Here is a 20,100-nt window from a genome sequence, read left to right as displayed (position 1 = left end):
TTGTGGAAAGGTTTATATGCAAAACACGTAATGATTCATATAAAAGTTTTATTGGTAAATTAAACAGCTATGCTAGTGGCTTGAGGTCTTTCAGATATTCACTATAATTCTGGAAAATATCTGCAACATCATGTTTCTTATTCATTTGTTCATCATATTCTGGTCCTACCGCCCACAAAGAGTCAAGATCATAGACCTTTCTTGCTTTCTCCGAGAATATGTGTAGTGCAATATTTCCTGAAAACAATAAAATTTCAAATGTAACTAACACGCACTTGTAGATTGTGGATGTAAGTTACACTTTAGATATTAAATACCTAAATCTAACGCCATCCATTCCTCAGAATCTTTGCCTTCAATCCTTGGTATCGAGTCAGACTTGTGACATTTCTTCTTGTAAACTTTTCTGACAAACTCGGCCAGTGCCAAAATGTGTCTTTTACTACGGGCACTAACAACACAGATGTAATCAACATAGTTTATACTCTGGGGTACAGTTGCTACAAATATTTCTTTTGAGTTTTCTCTTTGGAGCAATGATACTAAATCTTCAATTTCAAAAACGCCAGTTTTTCCTCCTGAAAGAAAGAAATGAATGGTGAGAAAATGTTAACACCAATGTCTCCATTTAATGATTAGGATCATTTTTTATTCGCCATACTTTCCAGGTTAACGCCATCGAATTCGTCACTAAAAATAGGGTATTTGTTTTCCTCATATAACTCTTCTGCTGTATTTTCTATCACAGTCGCATTGCTATCTGTAATGACCTGGTATTTGCTAGCTATTGCTGGAGAGGCTTGGTTGTTTGGCTTTGGTGTTTGCCTAGGATTTCTTAAACAAATCCCGCAGTTAAGTTGCCTAACACTTTCAACAGAACCTTTGAACATACTAGCGGATTTACCAAGTAATGACCTTGATAAAATATTTTTATACATTATAATATAATTCACAAACGGCAATATACAACCAAAATTAGCGTTTTAAACCTAGTTACTCTTTCTAAGTATGTTATATTGCTCATAACATAACCTGAAATATTTTTTTATTTTTTTTGTCAACTAATGTCAGTGTCACATTGACGTGAGTAGGGACTGTTCCGGTTCAATAATTAATCGCTACAGGTTCGTGAAACAATAAATTTTAAAACCCACAGATTACAATGGTTCCAACCAAGTTCCAACTGTGCTGGAACCAGTGGAACCAAACAGAAGAATCTACACATATTTTTAGCGATTTCAGCTACATCTGCGTAAGCTTCACACGTTTACCCTCAATTTTGAAATACATCACTTCGAGGTTTGTTTCGGGTTGCGCTTTTTGCATCCTTTTCCTCAATATGCCAAACGAAAGTGATGCAGCGATGCAATATAAAACTACGACGAACCACGAAGCTTAGTTATTGCGATGTCTTTCCACCGCCGCACAACTACGTTTCATCCTTGAGAAGGTATAGGGCTAAATAAATACACCGACAAACACAAGTTCGGCTTAACCCTTTATAAGGCATAAGGGTTCACAAATTATGCAAAATTGAACCCTATCGCTTTAAAATAAAGTTCAAAATAAGGTGGGAAAAATATTCCCTCTGCCTTTCAAAGGGAACATACGATGTCGCGCGCATCAAGCCAAGACGTGCTAGACGTAGTGAGCACATAGTATTGAGTATGAGACTATGAGTACGAGTAGGTATTATAATATTCTTTGGCGCAGGCATTCAGATTTTTAATAACTATGCGTATAGGATTCTGTTACGTTATCGATGTTGGTTGCCCAGGGTCAATTGCTAGTAGGTCTAGTAACTTTGGAATGAAGAAATAAATTTGAATTAGGTATAGGTATTGAGTTGACTAAGTGCAATACTGTATATTATGGGATTTATAGGCATCAACACAAAACTACGGTGGTATTGTAGAGGAAAGAATTTCAAATGAGTCCTATATTTCAGTTATCTATTTGCCTTTTATCTTATCGTTGTTATCAATGGGTGTGTTGAATGTTTCACAGGTTTACTTTTCTACTTTTTCGCCTTGAAACAAAACATAGTTTAGTTAGCACACTATCACGCCGTGACTGGAATTGATTTAGTCTAAATACGATCTTTAAATGTGAGATGTGAATATGTAAAGTTGAAGACAAACGATGAACAGTGTTAAATACCTTATCATTGGTAATGCTTCACAATGGTAATATGCAAGTTGGACAGCGAGGTATCGGGTGAATTCTTGGGTTGGGAGTTGCCGACATGGACAGCACTTCTCTTGCATCGAGTCTTGCCTTCCTGCGCAGGTCTTGTCGTCTACCTCACACTGATCTGCTTCGATATTGCTTTAGTATGTGAACATTTCCTGAGCAATGATCGTGGGTGAGTAAACAAAAAACAATTCACTTAGTCATATATTATCATACCTCTCTTTAGTAGGTAGGCACTGTGGCCACCTCTCCCCCAGCCACCTACGGTATACAAATAAGACCGTAAAAGGGGGAAAGGCGGCCACTTATTTATTATTGTTTGTGGTGTGGGGGTGTAAAAGAAACAGAATGCTTGGCATACATACCTTCATCTCTTATGAAGGATTCTTTATCCTCGCTCTCTCTGATCCACTTCTCTTGGGCCAGAGGAGCCTCAGTCTGCTTCGCTTTACTTTATGGTGGCTGGTTGTTTGACCCCGAGATCTGTGGGTTTAATTGCTCATGAATATGGTATTCTCATACAACCATCACCTTCTATACATATAACTTATCTCTACAACAAAAGAGAACCATCTTACAAGGCCTGATGAAGGTTCTAAGGACCCCCCCCGCGGGGGGTCCGCCGACACATGGTCGGATAACCCGGACGCCTAACATCCGAGCCGAGGCAACTGCCGCACATCGACACGCCTCTAGCCGTGCAGCCGAAACCGCCACGGCTCTCGCACACTGGGGCGCATCTACTCTACCCAGGTGGAGACGAAAGCCTGGGGCACATCAAGTCATACCCAGACAGAGAAACCTAGTTTGCCTTACCTAAGATGGTCTCAGGAATAGCTTCCACGGCAGATCCCGCGGCAAGCTAACCTCATATGAACTTACTGCTCTTGGATAAAGGAGATCATTGCATAGAGAAACCATACCACCACTGCGAGCACCAAGTAACATAAAATACTTAGCTTTAGGCGACTCAGGACAGCTGTGGGCTTCCTCACTGTATATTACACTTTTATGCACTCGCACGCTTCGCGCCATATTGGTTTTTACCTTGCAACTTGTCACATTGGAATAACTTACCACAGTTCCACTAAGAGGGCGCTGTTCAGTGTTGCCGCTAGGAAATTTGTATTGTGACATTAGATATTCGTGCTTGTCACGACACACCCCGCCTCAGGCAGCAACACGGCGACTAGATTGCTGGTCCATTCCTTGATCTTCTCAAGGGCTCTTAGAGCTGCCGCTCTCTTAGGTCTTGCTTCGTCGTGTTGTTCTTCTGGCGTAACTTCCTCTAGGTGGTGTGACTCGGGAACAGTGTGGTCGTAAAACTCGAGGTCGACGACCGCGAGTGGTTCTGGTTCGGACATAGACTTAGGCTTAGGCTCGTTTAACTCACTAGATATAGACTCAACGGTTTGTTTAGAGGAACACGGTTCCTCTTCTGGCGAGGCATGAGGCTGTACTTCTTCTGATTGATCTCTTACTTCTTGAGTGGATATTTGCTCAGATGGAGGCTCAGTAACGTCTTTGAGGGATTCTATCGTCACGTCATCCTTGTCTGGTTGACGTTGAAGATCAGGAAGCTGCACCGGTTCTTCTACACTTTCTTCATAAGATGATGTTTGTTTACACTGTTCTTCTCCATCTTCGATCTCTAACGGGTAGAGATGTGCGATAGATCTTGTATATTCTGTATCTCCTACTCGTACCGTGGCGACCCTACATAAACCGTCGGCGCCTTCCTTTAAAGATACTATTTTCCCTACTTTCCAATTTATCCTGTTCTTCGTGTCACCTTTAATCTGCACGATTTGACCTATCTTAGGTGCTAACTTTGATGTTACTCTAGGTTCTTTAGGATGGTGGGAATATCTTTCTCTCAAATTCAGGAGATACCTGTTCTCAAACATCTCTTTAAATTCTCGTAGAATTATCCGTGCTTTCTTCCAACCTTTAATTAAATTGTCCTTAGTCACCGTCCCTTGCGACGTGGTAGGATCCTTATCTGAAGTTTCCATAATGATACACTTTCCCATAGTAAGAAAGTCTGAAGGTTTTAGTACATGATCCGGCTCTGAATCTACGTAAGTTAAGGGTCTTGTGTTAAGAACTGCTTCTATTTCTTTCACCGCTGTTACTAGCTGAGTGTCATTCAACAAATGTTTCTGTAATGTTTTCTTCATACAGTTTTTAACCAAACCAACTAATCTCTCATAGAATCCTCCATGCCATGGAGCTAACTGTGGTATAAATTTCCATCTTATCTCTTTCTCTACGCAGTATGGGTTCTGAAGAATCTCTGAGAGTAACTTGTAGTGAGCCGCATTATCAGACGTTATTAAGGTTGGTACACCTCTTGCTGAAATCATTCTACGTAAGGCCATTAAACCTTCTTCCGCAGTTAGGTCCTTTACAACTTCTAAGTGAATGGCTCTTACGGCTAAGCATGTATAGAGGCTAATCCACCTTTTACAATTGCCATTCCCATTGTTGACTAGAAGTGGTCCCAGGTAGTCGGTACCAACGTATGTGAATGGTGAGCTATAATTGACCCTCTCTTTCGGTAACGCAGGAGTTTCTGGTAGTTTATATGGCCCTCCGTCATGCTTCATACATTCGGAGCACTTCTTCAAAATCTTTTGAACTTGGCTTCTTCCTTGTGGTATCCAGTAAGTTTCCCTTATCTTGTCTAACGTGTGACTTACTCCAACATGTTTATTTTCTTGATGAGTCTTCATTATAATTTCGTTGGTGAAATCTGAATCTTTTGGTATAAGTATAGGGTAGCGTTTATCAAATGTCCAGTCTGCGTGTTTCATACGACCTTTACACCTCAGTAACTCATCTATGTCTTTAAATATGCCTAAATTCAAACTTAAACTAGTTACCTTTCCTTCTACCTCTAGAGGAAAGTATTCAGCTTGAATTTCTTTCAATTTTAGTAACTTATCTGGCATTTGATCATTGTCATGACTCACTACTTCCTTTTCAGTTAGAGTCTGTGCGGAAAGAGAAGAGTCGTGGGATTTGAGGGCGCGCCAGTGCTATTTTATGGTTTTTGCTATGCTGACAACACTGGTCACGTGATTATAGTACGACACTAAAGTTCATGATACTTGAATCCCTTTTGTTCCGGTTTTTTACCACGGCCCTCTAAACGGAGCCTGGTGGTGGTGTCGGCTCGTCAACTCAATCCTCTGATTTAGCGCAGGCACTAGTTTTCTTTTTAAAACACACTTGTTTTATGTCTCAGATACTAAAAAGTGACAGTGCGATTGACAAAACTGCTAAAACTAGTTAAGAAGAATCTGCCCAATACAACTGTAATTTTAGTACCAAACAAGATAGAGTCTATTAATGCACTGCCTAATCTGCGCAGTCCAACAGTTATTAAAACCGGGTAGATCGGGTAGAAATTGGGCAATAAAACTGTAATTTTATCTGGGATATACATATTTCACCCATTGTAAACTTGACTTGTAATGTATGTGTATATTATTAACAATAAATATGAATAAAAATAGTGCATATTAAGTAGGTAGGCCTTATTGGGATATGTCCGGTTCTCTCATCTCACGATATTTTACGTCGCCGAAAAGTCACTGCTAAATAAGAAATATAATTTCGTAACTGACAGAACCTACAAATAAAGAAATATTTTATTAGAAAAAGTTTTATTCAGAACCTAGTAAACGAACTTACAAATAAAGAAATATTGTATTAGAAAAAGTTTTATTCTTTGTAATCGAAGTCTGAATTAAAATATTCAATGTCACTTATGTTTGAGCTAGCTTCAGAACAACCAGAGACACTCATAGAACTATCTTCATCTGAACTGGATGTGCTTGAATCCGGCACGTAGATTACGAATTCTTGCATATCACCTACTTAGCGGTCTTTTATTCGAGATACCGTAGGTACTTTTACACAATTCTGAAAAAGAAATTACATATAAATATGCATAAAATAGCAAGTATCAAGACTATTTGTCAGTTATTTTAAAGATCATGAATGACCTGCATATTTATGAAAATTAATATATTTTGAATGAATATACTTACCGATTATGTACCGGAGACAAGTTAAGTACTTAGGGGGCTTATTAAATAGGTAATGATTTAATATTAAATACAACATCAATACCCGCGAATAGCGGAAACACGTTCCGCGACTTTTTGTAAGTCGATAGTCTGCTTTTAGCCGTTTTCTTCCCGCTGACAAAACCGAACAATTTTAAATATAATTTTCCTTGTGGTTTTATGTACGGTTTTATCGTGTTTTTAAAATATTATATACATATAACTTGCGGTTTTTGTTAATAAAAATATACAATGGCAGAAGTTTGTTTACTTTTTAGAAGACAGGTGTCAAAGGTTTGATTGCCATATAAAATTGAAAATGTTAGTTCCCGTTTCTGCCACGACTCTTCTCTTTCCGCACAGACTCTATACTGTCCTCCGTTTCCATCGGACTAACGTTGTGTATATCTGGATCAACTATTTCCATCAGTTCTTCGTCTTCTTGGATCCCAAGACCCTCCCCAATCAAGAGAGAACTGGTTGGTCCACCGCCAGAAGTTGTTGGCCACGTCTTCGGATCTTGAACTATAAATTGTGGACCACTCAGCCATTTCTCCCTGTCCTCTCTCGAGCAGGTGGGTCTGGTGCCGACGTCAGCTGGATTTAGGTCTGTTGGAAGGTATCTGATCTCCAGATCTTTATTTGTTTTGATCTCTTCTATCCGCCTGGCAACGAAGGGTGGCAATAGCTTGTCAGATTTGCACCATTCTTTGACGATCTGGCTGTCAGTCCATAAGACTTGCCTTACTATCTTCTGTTGGAGAAACTTAAGAACGAACTTTATCAATCTACTGCCAATCAGTACTCCTAAAAGTTCAAGACGAGGTATCTTGAGACTCTCCTGGTCCTTTATTGGTATCAGACGAGATTTACCAATAATGAAGCTTTTCTCCGAGCCGCAAACTAAAAAGACTGATGCTGCATAAGCCTGTAGAGAGGCATCGGTGAAACAGTGTAGTTGGTAGCCTTTTCCCACTGGTGTCTTCATGTAGCATCTGTCCACCGACACCTTCCTAATGGCTTCTAAATTCTGTCGGATCTTGTTCCATTCTTCCGTTAGTTTGCTCGATAATGGTGAGTCCCATGACACTCCAGCTTTCCAAAGCTCTTGTAAAAATAGTTTAGATGATAGGGTATAGGGTACTGCATAACCACATGGATCGTAGATTGATGCAATAGTCTTCAGTATTCCTCTTTTAGTGACAGCTTCTTCTTGTAAGTTAGGTTTCAACTGAAGAGTATCCCTTTTGATGTCCCATTCTAAGCCAAGTACCTTTACTTTATCTTCTTTACATGTATCAGAGACTTTCTTCATAAATTCCTTAGAATTTGAACTCCAATCCCTGAGTGACATTGAAATATCTTGAAAAGATCCTTTTAGATTTTTGTAGAGTTTCATCGCCTCATCCGTAGTGTCGGTACCCGAAACAAAGTTATCCACATATATGTCATTTGCTTTCTGTCTGACTTGCTGATCTTCTGCATTGGACAGGTGGTGCTTAATAGTCGCATTAAGCAAAAACGGTGATGAAATGACGCCAAATGGAACTCTACAAAACCTAAGGTATAGTAGGTTGTCTTGAGATACAGGTTTAGAGGTATCTTTGAGCCACAAGAATCTGGTTACATCACGATCCTTCTCGTGTAACGCCATCTGTAAAAACGCCTTTTCAATATCCGAGGTTAAACCTATCCTATGAGTTCTAAATTTTATAAGTAAGCCAGTGAGGTCTTCTAGCATGAGTGGTCCTCGGTACAAACATTCGTTCAGACTCTTGGTGTCCTTGCTACTCTTAGAGCTAGCATCATAAACTATTCTCATAGGTTTTCCTCGATGACGTACTCCATGGAAAGGTAGGTAGTGAATGACGTTACCTGTTGACGTTCTTGAAGAGGGTACAATTTCTATTATACCCTTATCTAATTGTTGTTTAAACGTATCGCTGTATGCTACTAACGTATCTTGATCCATAGGTTTCAATAAGCTTGATAAACGACCAAAAGCCATTCCAAAATTATTAGGTAAATCCGGTGGATAAGTTATCCAAGGCCAGCTTACCGTGTATCGATTATTTAATTTTAAAGTTGTATCATTAAAATATTTGATGGCTTCTTCTTCTCTAGTTGCTCTTGGGGAATCACTAATACCTATGCATTCTAGTTCCCAAAGGCTCTTTATGTCTCCATTACAAAGAGGTGGATCTGGCTGATGAAGCTTCGTTTCAATGCAAGTCTGAGTGTAAGTCACTACGTACGACTCGTCTCTAAGCTGTGGTTCTGCTCTACCACTAATTATCCAACCAAGTGCAGAGTCGATTAGAAACAAATTGCTATCCAGTTGTACCCTTTTCTCGTAAGTTATGTTGCAGTAATATTCGTTTCCAACCAAGATCTGTACAGGTCCGCTTAGCGACCCGTCATCCGCTAGTGTACATGACTCCGGTAAGTTCTTCATCTTGACATTAGGTATATAACCTCTGGAGATATGCTCTACGCAGTTAGCCTGTATTACTATGTTCTTGTTTGTTCTAGATAGTAGATGAAGAGTGACTATTGGGCTATGTATCTCTCTGGGAGGATCGTCGCCGAAGGTGAATACTACTAGATGACTCTCTTCTTCGACGGGAAGCTTTAGTTCCTTTGCAGTCCGGAATGTTACATAAGAGCGTTGGGAACCTGGATCTAAGAGAAGTCTATATTTAAATAGTTTATTCTTATCATCTATGGGGTTTGCATAAACTGTTGCCGTTTGGAGTGCAGTGATTCCCTCTTCTAGAACAGTCAGGACTGTTTCTTCTCCGTTGTATCCTTCTGAAAATTTAAAGGACATAATGCTCTGTTATGCGGTACTTCTCCTTTACAACGGGCACACCTTCTCTTTCTCCAGCAAGCCTTTGCTACGTGATTCTGACTGAAGCAAATGTAGCATCGTCCTTCAAGTCGTTTCTTCCTTTCGGCTAAAGTAGATGCTTCAGGGCAGCTATCGTTATAATGGCCCCCTTTGCAAAATATACAATCCAATCCCTTCCTGACCTCTGGAGGACTTCGCTGAGTTTCTGCCTTATCCTTGTTTGAAGTTGAAGTTTGGTTTGGTCTGTTTCCTTTATTGCTATTTTTCTTGAAACCTTTAAACTTCTTCTGTACAGGTCTCTTATCGAAGCCTCCCTGCTGGTTTTGTTTACTCTGTTTACTGTGATGTAGTTGGGACTGACTTGCGTATCTCGCGCGTTTCGCATTCACATGAAGAATCCCGACCGTACTAGCTTCTGAGTCCAGAGGGCGTTTCCTACTCGATATCCTTTCCGCATCCTCCTTGGCAGTGATTATTTTGTCCAGTTGGCTTCTCAGTTCTTGAATGGAATCATCCTTAACTTTAAGTTTTATCTCATATACTAGATCAGAAGGAAACTTCTCTAGTAGCATGAAGCGCAGGTGATTATGATTAACGTTCTCACCTAGTGATTCTAAAATCTTAAGGTTCCTTTCAATCTCGTTGAAAGTCCTTCTGCAATCATCCGCATTGCCTTTGGCCATCTTAATTTTATATAATGTGGCATAATGCGCATCTATGAGATGTGAAGTTTTCCCGAACCTTTCTTTCAGTATTGAAACCGCAATGGCATAGTTGGTGCTAGTAGTCGCTAGACCGTCAATGGCTTTTTTGGCATCTCCCGTGACTGAAGTCTTAAGATATGAAAGCTTGTCCACTTCTGGCAGGTTCTTTGCATCGATGTTGCTTCTGAAGGCATCCCAAAATTCATACCACGCCAGTACATCCCCATTATACACCGGCAGCTGAAGCTTAGGAAGTCTGCACGAGGAGTTCGCTTCAGTCAGCTTCTCTGATGGTTTGCTTGATGTAGATATTTGGTCGATCTTCACCTTAAGTTCCGCTAAAGTCTCTTCTGCTTGAAGTTGAAGTCCACTTATCAAGCAGATTTCATCCGATGCAGGTGTCGAAGCCAGCCTAAAGTACTCCGTCAGATCTCCGTTAAGTCTTTTCAGTGATGCTTCTAATTTACCGTAGGTAATCTGAGCTTGCACTAAATTTTCTAAATTAACAGTAACCGGAATTACTTCTAAGTCCGTCGTGAGTTTGTCGTTAATGAGCCTAAGCCTTGCTAAAAGAATGTCGTCCATTCTGGTATTTGTCTAGACCGTAGTCTTGTCTAAGCCTGTAACGCACAGAAACGAACCCGTTTAACTTTAATTCCTTAATAATATGAATGGTCACACTAATAAAATAATTTAATATTTTAGGTTAATTAACCTTTAATAACTCCACTTATTATTTATTTTAATAATCTCAAAGTATTTAAATTTAAATCCAACTAAAGTTCTCTAAAATCCATTTAAGTTTGAAACTAAGAAAGTTGAATTCCTTTTAATTTAAATTAATTAAAACCATTGAATTAATTATTAACGGATGTCTCTTTATTTGAAGTTATTATGAAAGGAAGTAAAATAATAAATTTATGGCAGGCAACATAACATACACACTGACATACAAAGGTGTAATCTTTGTTTATCATTTATTTATAGATTACACCAGCCTAAGCCATGTCAAATCAGCAAGTGACGTTGACGTTTATACACTGATACCACAATACAAAATCTTCTGTCACTAACTTAAGCTCACTCGCAGCATGTTGAAAGTTAACGTTTTTATTTTATTCATTTGTTTGGTTTATTTATTTATTAACCTTTTATTTAGACTTCACTTGTTTGATAGTTAATTATTTAGTTTTATTTCACTCATTTGTTTGTTTAATTATTGGAACACTTCAACGAAACACTTATTTAATAAATCTAAAAACACATAAATGTCACCACAATATCCTGTAAAGAAGATGTTAGCTTATATATATACACAGCACAATTGCTATTTTTATAAACTGCAAACCCAATCAGATAGGAATCAAGTTGTATTTCTAAACTTCCAATAAGATGCATGATGAAATAAAAATATACCTATTTACATATCTTAAGAACCCTAGAAAATGTTCAAAAAGGTTCTTTATAACTTGTGAAAATATTAAAATCCGCCATGTACATCCGCTGATCTAGAAGATTCTACTACGACTCTAAACTAAACCACACTAATACGAACCGTATTGGCATAATGATAGGGTCTATTTTCCTTTACCATATTTCACCTCGTCAATTTCTAGAAAGTTAAAATATTTTAATAAAAGAACGTAATAGACCCGTATTTCCATTGTGATTCGCATAAATATCGAAAGAAACTTCGCTAAATTAGATGATTTTCCTTGTTTGGCTGGACATCCAAAGTTAGTCCAAACTAAATAATCATGGCTGCCGTCGCACGCCGAAGCAAATGACGATCGCATTTTCTTGTTTTATTTAATAATTAAGTCGTATTGCTGTAAAGTAGATGCTTAAAAACTTACCGAGAAGTCTAGTCCAGGTATTAAACAGTCTTATCCGGGGTTTTCGTCAAATCCGATGAAAATTTTGTCTCGTCCGGTGTGGTTGACGGAGGCGAGTTCACTGTACCTATGAACGTAAATGAAGAAATTTTTGATGATCCTACTTATTTACAAGCTAAACACTTCGTCGGTGCACTTTATCTTACAATATTTGTCAAAATTACCTGTGTAATTTAAGGAACCTTCCTGGGGAACTCGCAACTGTTCGGTGACCTTCCGCCAACAATTTAAAATGGTGGGACGAGTACTGTACAACTTTCAATGTTGCCAAAGTCAACATAAATTCCCCCAAAATTTCTATAAACTGTGAAACGAATTTCGGACTCTTATCGGTAATTTTCGCAATATTTATGTTTATTCCTTATAAATAGCCATACACTTGAATTTTTAAAACTAAATTTATAATTCTAAAGTAAAAAGAAACATGCGAGGTAAATTATAGAGTGTAAAAACCCGTCTTTACTACGCGCATATTTCCTATAAGATACTTATTAGTTATTACGACTAGTATTTCTCTTCTTATTATATTCCTATAAATCCGCCAATCTTTCAACAAGTTAACAGTTAATATGTCACAAAATTAAATAAATTACCTACTTATATCTAGGCACAGCTTGTTATAACTTAATTATCTAACCGTCTAATTGGAAAATCAGTTCTCGCATAAATTTTCCAAGTCGAATCCGTTTAGTAACCGATTTCTTCATCTTCTTTAGTTATCTTGATAATTCCGACAATCCGTATCCTTCCGTTGATTTTGTGGGTAATCTTCTTAGTGTAGCAACACCCGCTCTCATCTTGCCGCCATTACTAGACACCTTGCGTAGCCTATTCTTGCTATTATGTTGGTAACTCGAAGGCACTATTACTCAATGGTATTTCTCTTAATAATAAATTAATAAATATCATACTTAATAGATACAGACAAATGCTGCAATTATTTTTATTTTTATCTCTCCATACTCTTCTTGATAATTTACAACTATACTCTAATTGTAAAATAAATCATAAATACAACCTCGACGGAAACGTAGTTGTCCTGTTTCCGGTCACCATATGCAATTTCTTCAAGTTGGTACTCCGTACATTCCGTACAATTGATATTCCGCTTGTTACGTGAAATAAAAATGTGACTTATTTACTCAAATTATCTTCAATTAATAAATATAAATGCCAGCCTCTTTATTTAAACGAGCCTAAATGAATGCCGAACCAGACTTCGTAAGAAAACACTTCAAACATATATTCGTAAAAAAGAATATCTCGCAGCTTCTGTTACCAGTAGCGCCATCTATGATTTCTGTTAGTAAAGATGTCTGATTATATTGAAATGTATGCCTTGCATTCTTTATTTATATTATAAGCCTTAATTCCTTATCTACTGGATCCCAGCATTAACCACCATTGTGGCCACCTCTCCCCCAGCCACCTACGGTATACAAATAAGACCGTAAAAGGGGGAAAGGCGGCCACTTATTTATTATTGTTTGTGGTGTGGGGGTGTAAAAGAAACAGAATGCTTGGCATACATACCTTCATCTCTTATGAAGGATTCTTTATCCTCGCTCTCTCTGATCCACTTCTCTTGGGCCAGAGGAGCCTCAGTCTGCTTCGCTTTACTTTATGGTGGCTGGTTGTTTGACCCCGAGATCTGTGGGTTTAATTGCTCATGAATATGGTATTCTCATACAACCATCACCTTCTATACATATAACTTATCTCTACAACAAAAGAGAACCATCTTACAAGGCCTGATGAAGGTTCTAAGGACCCCCCCCGCGGGGGGTCCGCCGACACATGGTCGGATAACCCGGACGCCTAACATCCGAGCCGAGGCAACTGCCGCACATCGACACGCCTCTAGCCGTGCAGCCGAAACCGCCACGGCTCTCGCACACTGGGGCGCATCTACTCTACCCAGGTGGAGACGAAAGCCTGGGGCACATCAAGTCATACCCAGACAGAGAAACCTAGTTTGCCTTACCTAAGATGGTCTCAGGAATAGCTTCCACGGCAGATCCCGCGGCAAGCTAACCTCATATGAACTTACTGCTCTTGGATAAAGGAGATCATTGCATAGAGAAACCATACCACCACTGCGAGCACCAAGTAACATAAAATACTTAGCTTTAGGCGACTCAGGACAGCTGTGGGCTTCCTCACTGTATATTACACTTTTATGCACTCGCACGCTTCGCGCCATATTGGTTTTTACCTTGCAACTTGTCACATTGGAATAACTTACCACAGTTCCACTAAGAGGGCGCTGTTCAGTGTTGCCGCTAGGAAATTTGTATTGTGACATTAGATATTCGTGCTTGTCACGACAGGCACTTATAGAAAAACAAAAGACGTGAAGAGCTTCTACTCGAGCCGTAACTATTTGTGCAAATAAGACGAAGTAAAATGCTACTCAGTCAGCACCTGGTTGATTATTATTTCAAAATAAATTAAAACATACAAAGCTTTGTATTATTTACGAAGCCGAGATTTAACAATCATTTTTTTTTTCAGCATCGGGATTTTCCTGATTATTTTAATGGTGTTACCTGCCTTGTTAAGCTTGGTATTTACATTAGCGTCACCACCTCCAGGACTACAGACTGAAGACTCGGCTATTTCTATTGAGATAGAGAAAAACGATTTAAAATGGATATTTATACAGATTGGGAACTTTTTGTTATTTCCGATTGCTGCAATTGGCAGGTGATGATTTTGAAAGAATTGTACCTACTTAAGTACAGTCGTCGTCAAAGATATGTATACATTTTTCGCCTTATTACGAAGGAGTAAGGTGCAAAAGCGTTAACATATATTTGATGACATCGTAATGTAAGTACGTATACTAGAGTACGGATATATCTGCACAAGAGACACCTATATTTTTGCATTTTAGATACTGCCACCAAGTGTTCTGGTGGGTGGAAGCCGTTTGTGCAGCTCGAGACGAAGACGACGAACGTACCCGAAACGCCATACAGATAGCCAAGGCCCCTTCCCCGATGGAGCTCTATTTGTTCCTTCAGGCATTTATTCATTCGGCTCCACATATCATTGTGAACGTTTTGGACCTGATGAACCGTTATTCAGATCCTAACTTCGAAAAATGTAAGATTTGATATTTTTCTTCTGCATTAATAGGTAGGCAATGTGTGGTTATTCACACGTTTGTATTCAGGGTATCTACAATTTAGAGTGTCATAGCACCTTGCATGATAAACGTCCTCTTCTTTTCGTACTTACCTACCTATTATGTTATGGCACGTTTATCTCTTATATTTTGAGGCATATTCCCTGAATTATCTGACCTTAATGTAACAAGGCATTAGCTTACCTTTATCTTAAGTAGCGTATTTTATTTATCTTTATATTGAGTGCAAATGCTTTTTTCTATTTTCAGTCTCCTTAGTATGGGTGAGTGTAGTGATGTCTTCATTCCGGATGGCTAGCACGGCCACTGTATATAGAAGGTTTGAACGCGAAAAACTTTGTGGTCGTCATTATCCATGGAAGACTTATTCGGAAGAGCTGGAAAACTCTGCAAATGAAAAAACCGAACTAGTTAACAAAGTTGAAGAACAGAAACAAGAAACGGAAGAGGAAAATATTTACGAAACATTATCGCCACTTCATCGAACGTCTGTAATATCACAAAGGTCGAACCACAGTAGAAGTAAGGCTACGAGCGATATGATTCAGTTTTCTCCGCGCTCTAATATTACTGAACCGTTTTTCGATGATGAGGGATGTTGTACCGATTCAAGTTCCGAATATTTACCACCAATACCTGTGAGCCAAGTATCGCGTAGAACTTCTTCATTAAATAGCGAGGATGAGTATATGAGGCCGATTTCTATAATTGAGAGAGTCGCACCTCGTCGGAGAGACACACAATACACTATACAAGAAGTATGCGTAACTCCGCCACCGGCTATGCCTGCTCCTAGACCAGGCACTCTCTCGATGTGGGCCGAGAAGTTAGTAGAGAATGCGGAATCTATACCAACCTGGTTATCCGCGCCTCCTCGGCGGAGACATATCGAAGAGATTAAAGACGAGCCTGACGTCCCACGTCATGTTCCCGGCCCTCTCATCATGCGGGGTCTCGAACCTCAAGACGCGTCAGCTGCACTAGTCCATTTCCTAGGCTGGCACATGTTCTTTATCTCCCGACTGCTCTCTATGGCAGCTTTTATTAACTTTTTCCCTTTTGCTGCGATCATAGTTCTTTTCTCGCACTACCAAATAATTTTACTTCTTTTAATAGTCCCTCAAGCTAGTACAGTGAGAAGGGGGTTTTACATATTTCTAGCATTTATTTATTTATTTTGTTTAATGGAGTTTAAAATTCGCTTCCGTCACGTGCGGGTATGGCACGTGTTTTGGATCATAGTGTGTACTATAGAGATTGTGGTATTCACGGGTCTGTGGGCCGGTATAAACAATAAATTAAATGATTGGTGGCGTGATTTTATAGTAAAGATAATCATCGGTAGCATGCTGCTCAGCTTCATGTGTTTTCTCGTGTATTTTGTATTATTGAAACCTAGAGAGACTGTTGTGTATGTAAAAAATAAGAGTAACATGGAACCTTAACACGGTTCAAATAATGAACACCACTACAATGGTTATTACAACTTTTCTAGAGTTCACTGACATGTTGACACTCTCAATCCCACCGTGTATAGTACAGGAAATTAAAGCCCACTCGGGAAGCGCCAGCCGGCCACATCCGTTTCTAAGCACCTACCTAGAACGCACACTGAAAATAAACCTTCTTTTGAATCAATAATTTAAGCCCGATTTATAATACGATTGTTTGAATTAAACGTCGACCTTGAATTCGTTCTCTGAATATGACGAGGAACAACTCGACCAAATGGTTAATAAAAACATTCCGTTTTCCCCCGAAGTCGTCCTCTATAGTATTAGGAAGACGTTCTATCTTAATATAAAAATAACTCAAATTAAAAAAAAAATGGTTTATGATGTGATACATACCTTAATAAAATTATAGTACGTAGTATATAAAATACACAATGAAGTGATGTGTCTTACCGTACAGTCAGCAGGAATACAAGCGGATGAAAACGCTAAAATAATTTTACATAATAGAGTCATACTACGTTTAGTAAATTTTTAAGGTAGTCAAGATAATTTTTGCGCGTAGTTGGATGCTCTACTTTTGATCCTGACTGTACCTTGTTCAACTCTCGAACGCAACTTTACATTTAAGTAAAAATAAAATGCGATTTCTGTATAAAAAAAGGTGCAAAAAGGATTATTAATTTGTACAAAATTAATAAAAGTTCACGCAAATGGTTTTAATTATATTGAGCCGCTCTACTTGACACCTGCGAAGATTGCAGAGGTTTCTTTAGTATCTGCCAGTCAGTATTACAATTAATACTTAGGTACCTAAGATTGTAATATTATTTTTATATTAGGGCATTTTACTGTTTATAAATATTTTTTTCCATTAATTTGCATTATCAATTTATGTACCTAATAACTATCATCCGTTGCATTGCGTAGGTAACAATATATTAAGATTGTTTTTATATGTAAGTATTATATTAATTATAGTCTGTCAAACCACTTTGCCTGTAGAACAAGGCGCGAAATTCAAATTTTCTATGGGACATTATCCCTTCGCGCAGCGTCGCGCCTACATTTTCCCCTGCAAACCGGGCCATATTAACCAAACCATTTCATTATTTTCTACAAAATTATATTTAGGTAGGTACCTACCTACTTAATTATATCATAATGAGTGTTTTACCGTCGCGTCTCGCTCATCCGCGCACGCGAATCGGCAAGAATATTGAATTGGTATTACAATCAACGTTTCTGAATAACAATGCCCTCTATTGTACGAAAACACGACCTCATTTGTTTCATATTGTTGTAAAACATTCCACGTTTACGTTCATAGTTTCAGGGAAAGCGTTCTTATTCTTACCTTACCCAGCTGCCACTGTTTAAGTGCATGGCGCAATGGACAATAGTAAACAGAAACGAATGCTTTACTGCTACTTCAAAGAATATCTAGTAATGATTGAAGTGTTTCTCCTGGTCGTTGGGCCGTCATCAATTTATGTTGCTGTTAGCGGAAACAGCTCAAATATTTCGTAGGTTTGTGTGTATTTTTTTTAGTGAGCATCAAAAAGTGCATCGTTCGTGTCGTCAAAGCCGAGAACTCCGAGAAGGGTGTAAAAATTACAAAGATATTCAACACAGATAACAAAAATTAAGCCTCCCCTTAACGTCCGTTAACTTTCTCATTATTAGTCGATTTTGGTAATTAAGTTTATTAAGATTTTTCATAACTACAATGAACCAAAAACTCGCATTTAATATATATTTACGTACCTTTAAGAGTTTGCCTGACTCAAAATTAATTTGAATTCAGACACGAGAAAAAATGAAAGACTTTTGAACGACAGACATCTACAAACAACATGAACTCTCGTAGCTGCAAAGGTTTGGAGAAATCTTACAAAAGTTCAGTGACCTTTTCGTTTATAATATTGACTAAGTAAATCCTGGCTGCAATACTTATGTTTTAAATACCTACCTACTTATTAAGATAGCCTACCTCTACCTCTACTGTTTACGTAACTATAACTGTACCTCACTTGTGTTTACTTGGTTAGGTTCCATTTGCATTATTTCCTCTCTTTTTAAAGTTGGTATATGATGTCCTGTAACTCCTGTACTTATACTCCTGTATAAGTTGCAACTAACTGCACTTATTAAATAAAATTGCATCATGTTCGACCCTAAACCTCTGCTCTGCGGGTTCAATTTCGCTCATTACCCGCAATGGTGCGCAAGGACAAGCTCTGTATTTACGTCGTATACCGAGAGCTCGTCTCAACTATCCGGTATAAAAATGATGGCTGGACCATGGCCCAAATGACAATCGTTGATAGAGATAGAAAACGAAACTTAAATAATGTATGCAAAAAGTCACAAGACTTCGTAGCTTCTGTCATCTTAATACATTTTTCTTATCATTTGGCATTTATCGATGTACGATTGTCACCGTAGCTTTGTCCTTGGCCCCCTAATGAGGCATTGTGGCTACAGATGTAGAGAATATTCTTACACTGGTTACTCTTAAGCGAGCATTCGGTAAGTCAGGGCTTACTTGCCGCACCGCATATGCCTCGCACAGCTCAAAGCGGCCGCTGACCATTATTTTTTGCTAATTTACCATCCATGTCGATGGAAGTCCGGAGATGATGATACCGGGCAACAGTAATTACTATCAGGCGAGAGGAAAGGGATATTATTACTGAGTAAGTATGCAGTATGATCGAAATTACTTGGTATAAATCTTGGCAGCGCCCGACGGCTCTCCGGGCTTGTGGAATCGTTAATTGATTAAGATAGTCGCATAATTAATTGTACATCCATACAAGTTCTCGAGTCCCTTTCATCCTTAAAGCATAGCTTTCAATAGTTTTGGGTTCTGCAAAGATTTTGGATTTTCTCGTATGATTTTGACTAAAGTGGAACCTCGATAGCACGAATCTGATGGGAACTTGCTATTCTATTGTAAAAACTATAAAGCTTATATGTGGGTGCGGGCCATACTGCAATCATAGTTTATGTAATTTTCATTTAAATCACGTACTTACAATATTAACTCACGCAAAACCCTAAAAGTACATCACAACATTCGCAACCGATTAGTGCTCATAAAGGGCAATAATTTACAGACGTCGTTAAAATTTACCGCCAAATGGATAAGTGAATATTTATGTCTAACTTCTTAAGGCCCCTTTACACCTATAATTATATTTACGATACTCCGATCAATATGTCCAATAGACTGTCAATTAATTGTTAGAAGGAAACCGCAATGTATGGGGTCGGAGGCTGGGCCAAGGCCCTCGCCCGCGGGTAATCCGACACCTCATGTACTCAATCTCCTCTACTAATTTGCGGGCTCCCCATAACAGGGCTGCCACTGTTTCATTGATACCCTATAACTAACTACCTACATGAGAATGCTATAGTAACATTTGTAGGGCGAAACAATGTCAGTAGGTATGTGGACGGACTTATACAAAAACTTTATTCACATGTACAGCTGCATATTAGCAAAATGGAAACATGATCTTAGGATGGTGATAATAAGAAAATCTTTTTTTTTACTGACATCGTTCACAATTTTTGAGTCGGTGTTAGGCTTTTGTGCTGTAAGTATGTTGTATGTATTATGTGAGTAATGTAACCTAACTTGGTCGACTTGGAACGAGCTAAGGTATTTCTGCGAGAAGTACCTAGTTGAAGTATTTCCTGTCTGTTTATTGTCGACACCAATAATAATAATTCAGCCTATATACGTCCCACTGCTGGGCACAGGCCTC

At 38.7% G+C, this 20,100-nt stretch overlaps 2 protein-coding genes across 4 annotated transcripts; one reads left to right on the top strand and one right to left on the bottom strand.

The window, feature by feature from the left end:
* Window positions 1–31: 31 nt before the first annotated feature.
* LOC134663598 (uncharacterized) lies at window positions 32–5,194 on the bottom strand. 2 transcript variants are annotated; one of them, XM_063520012.1, is made up of 4 exons: window positions 3,271–5,194; window positions 2,559–2,676; window positions 2,161–2,348; window positions 484–578 (listed from the first exon to the last, which is right to left on the bottom strand). In XM_063520012.1, exon 1 carries the CDS (start codon window positions 5,145–5,147, stop codon window positions 3,330–3,332), a length of 1,818 nt encoding a protein of 605 aa, XP_063376082.1. In that variant the 5' UTR covers window positions 5,148–5,194; the 3' UTR covers window positions 484–578; window positions 2,161–2,348; window positions 2,559–2,676; window positions 3,271–3,329. The 2 variants fall into 2 exon arrangements, with proteins under 2 accessions (XP_063376083.1, XP_063376082.1); XM_063520013.1 differs by lacking the exons at window positions 2,161–2,348; window positions 2,559–2,676; window positions 3,271–5,194 and adding exons at window positions 32–237; window positions 662–1,040 and having other exon boundaries at window positions 318–578.
* On the top strand, window positions 2,148–16,350 carry LOC134663600 (uncharacterized). Of its 2 annotated transcripts, XM_063520014.1 has the most exons (4): window positions 2,148–2,365; window positions 14,234–14,425; window positions 14,616–14,827; window positions 15,120–16,350. In XM_063520014.1, exons 1-4 carry the CDS (start codon window positions 2,184–2,186, stop codon window positions 16,313–16,315), a joined length of 1,782 nt encoding a protein of 593 aa, XP_063376084.1. In that variant the 5' UTR covers window positions 2,148–2,183; the 3' UTR covers window positions 16,316–16,350. The 2 variants fall into 2 exon arrangements, with proteins under 2 accessions (XP_063376084.1, XP_063376085.1); XM_063520015.1 differs by lacking the exon at window positions 14,234–14,425.
* Window positions 16,351–20,100: the final 3,750 nt, after the last annotated feature.

The sequence above is a fragment of the Cydia fagiglandana genome, chromosome 4 (assembly GCF_963556715.1).
Source record: "Cydia fagiglandana chromosome 4, ilCydFagi1.1, whole genome shotgun sequence".
Classification (NCBI taxonomy): Eukaryota; Metazoa; Arthropoda; class Insecta; order Lepidoptera; family Tortricidae; genus Cydia; species Cydia fagiglandana.
Note: the sequence above shows the minus strand (reverse complement) of the source record. Positions and strands in the feature narration are given on the sequence as shown.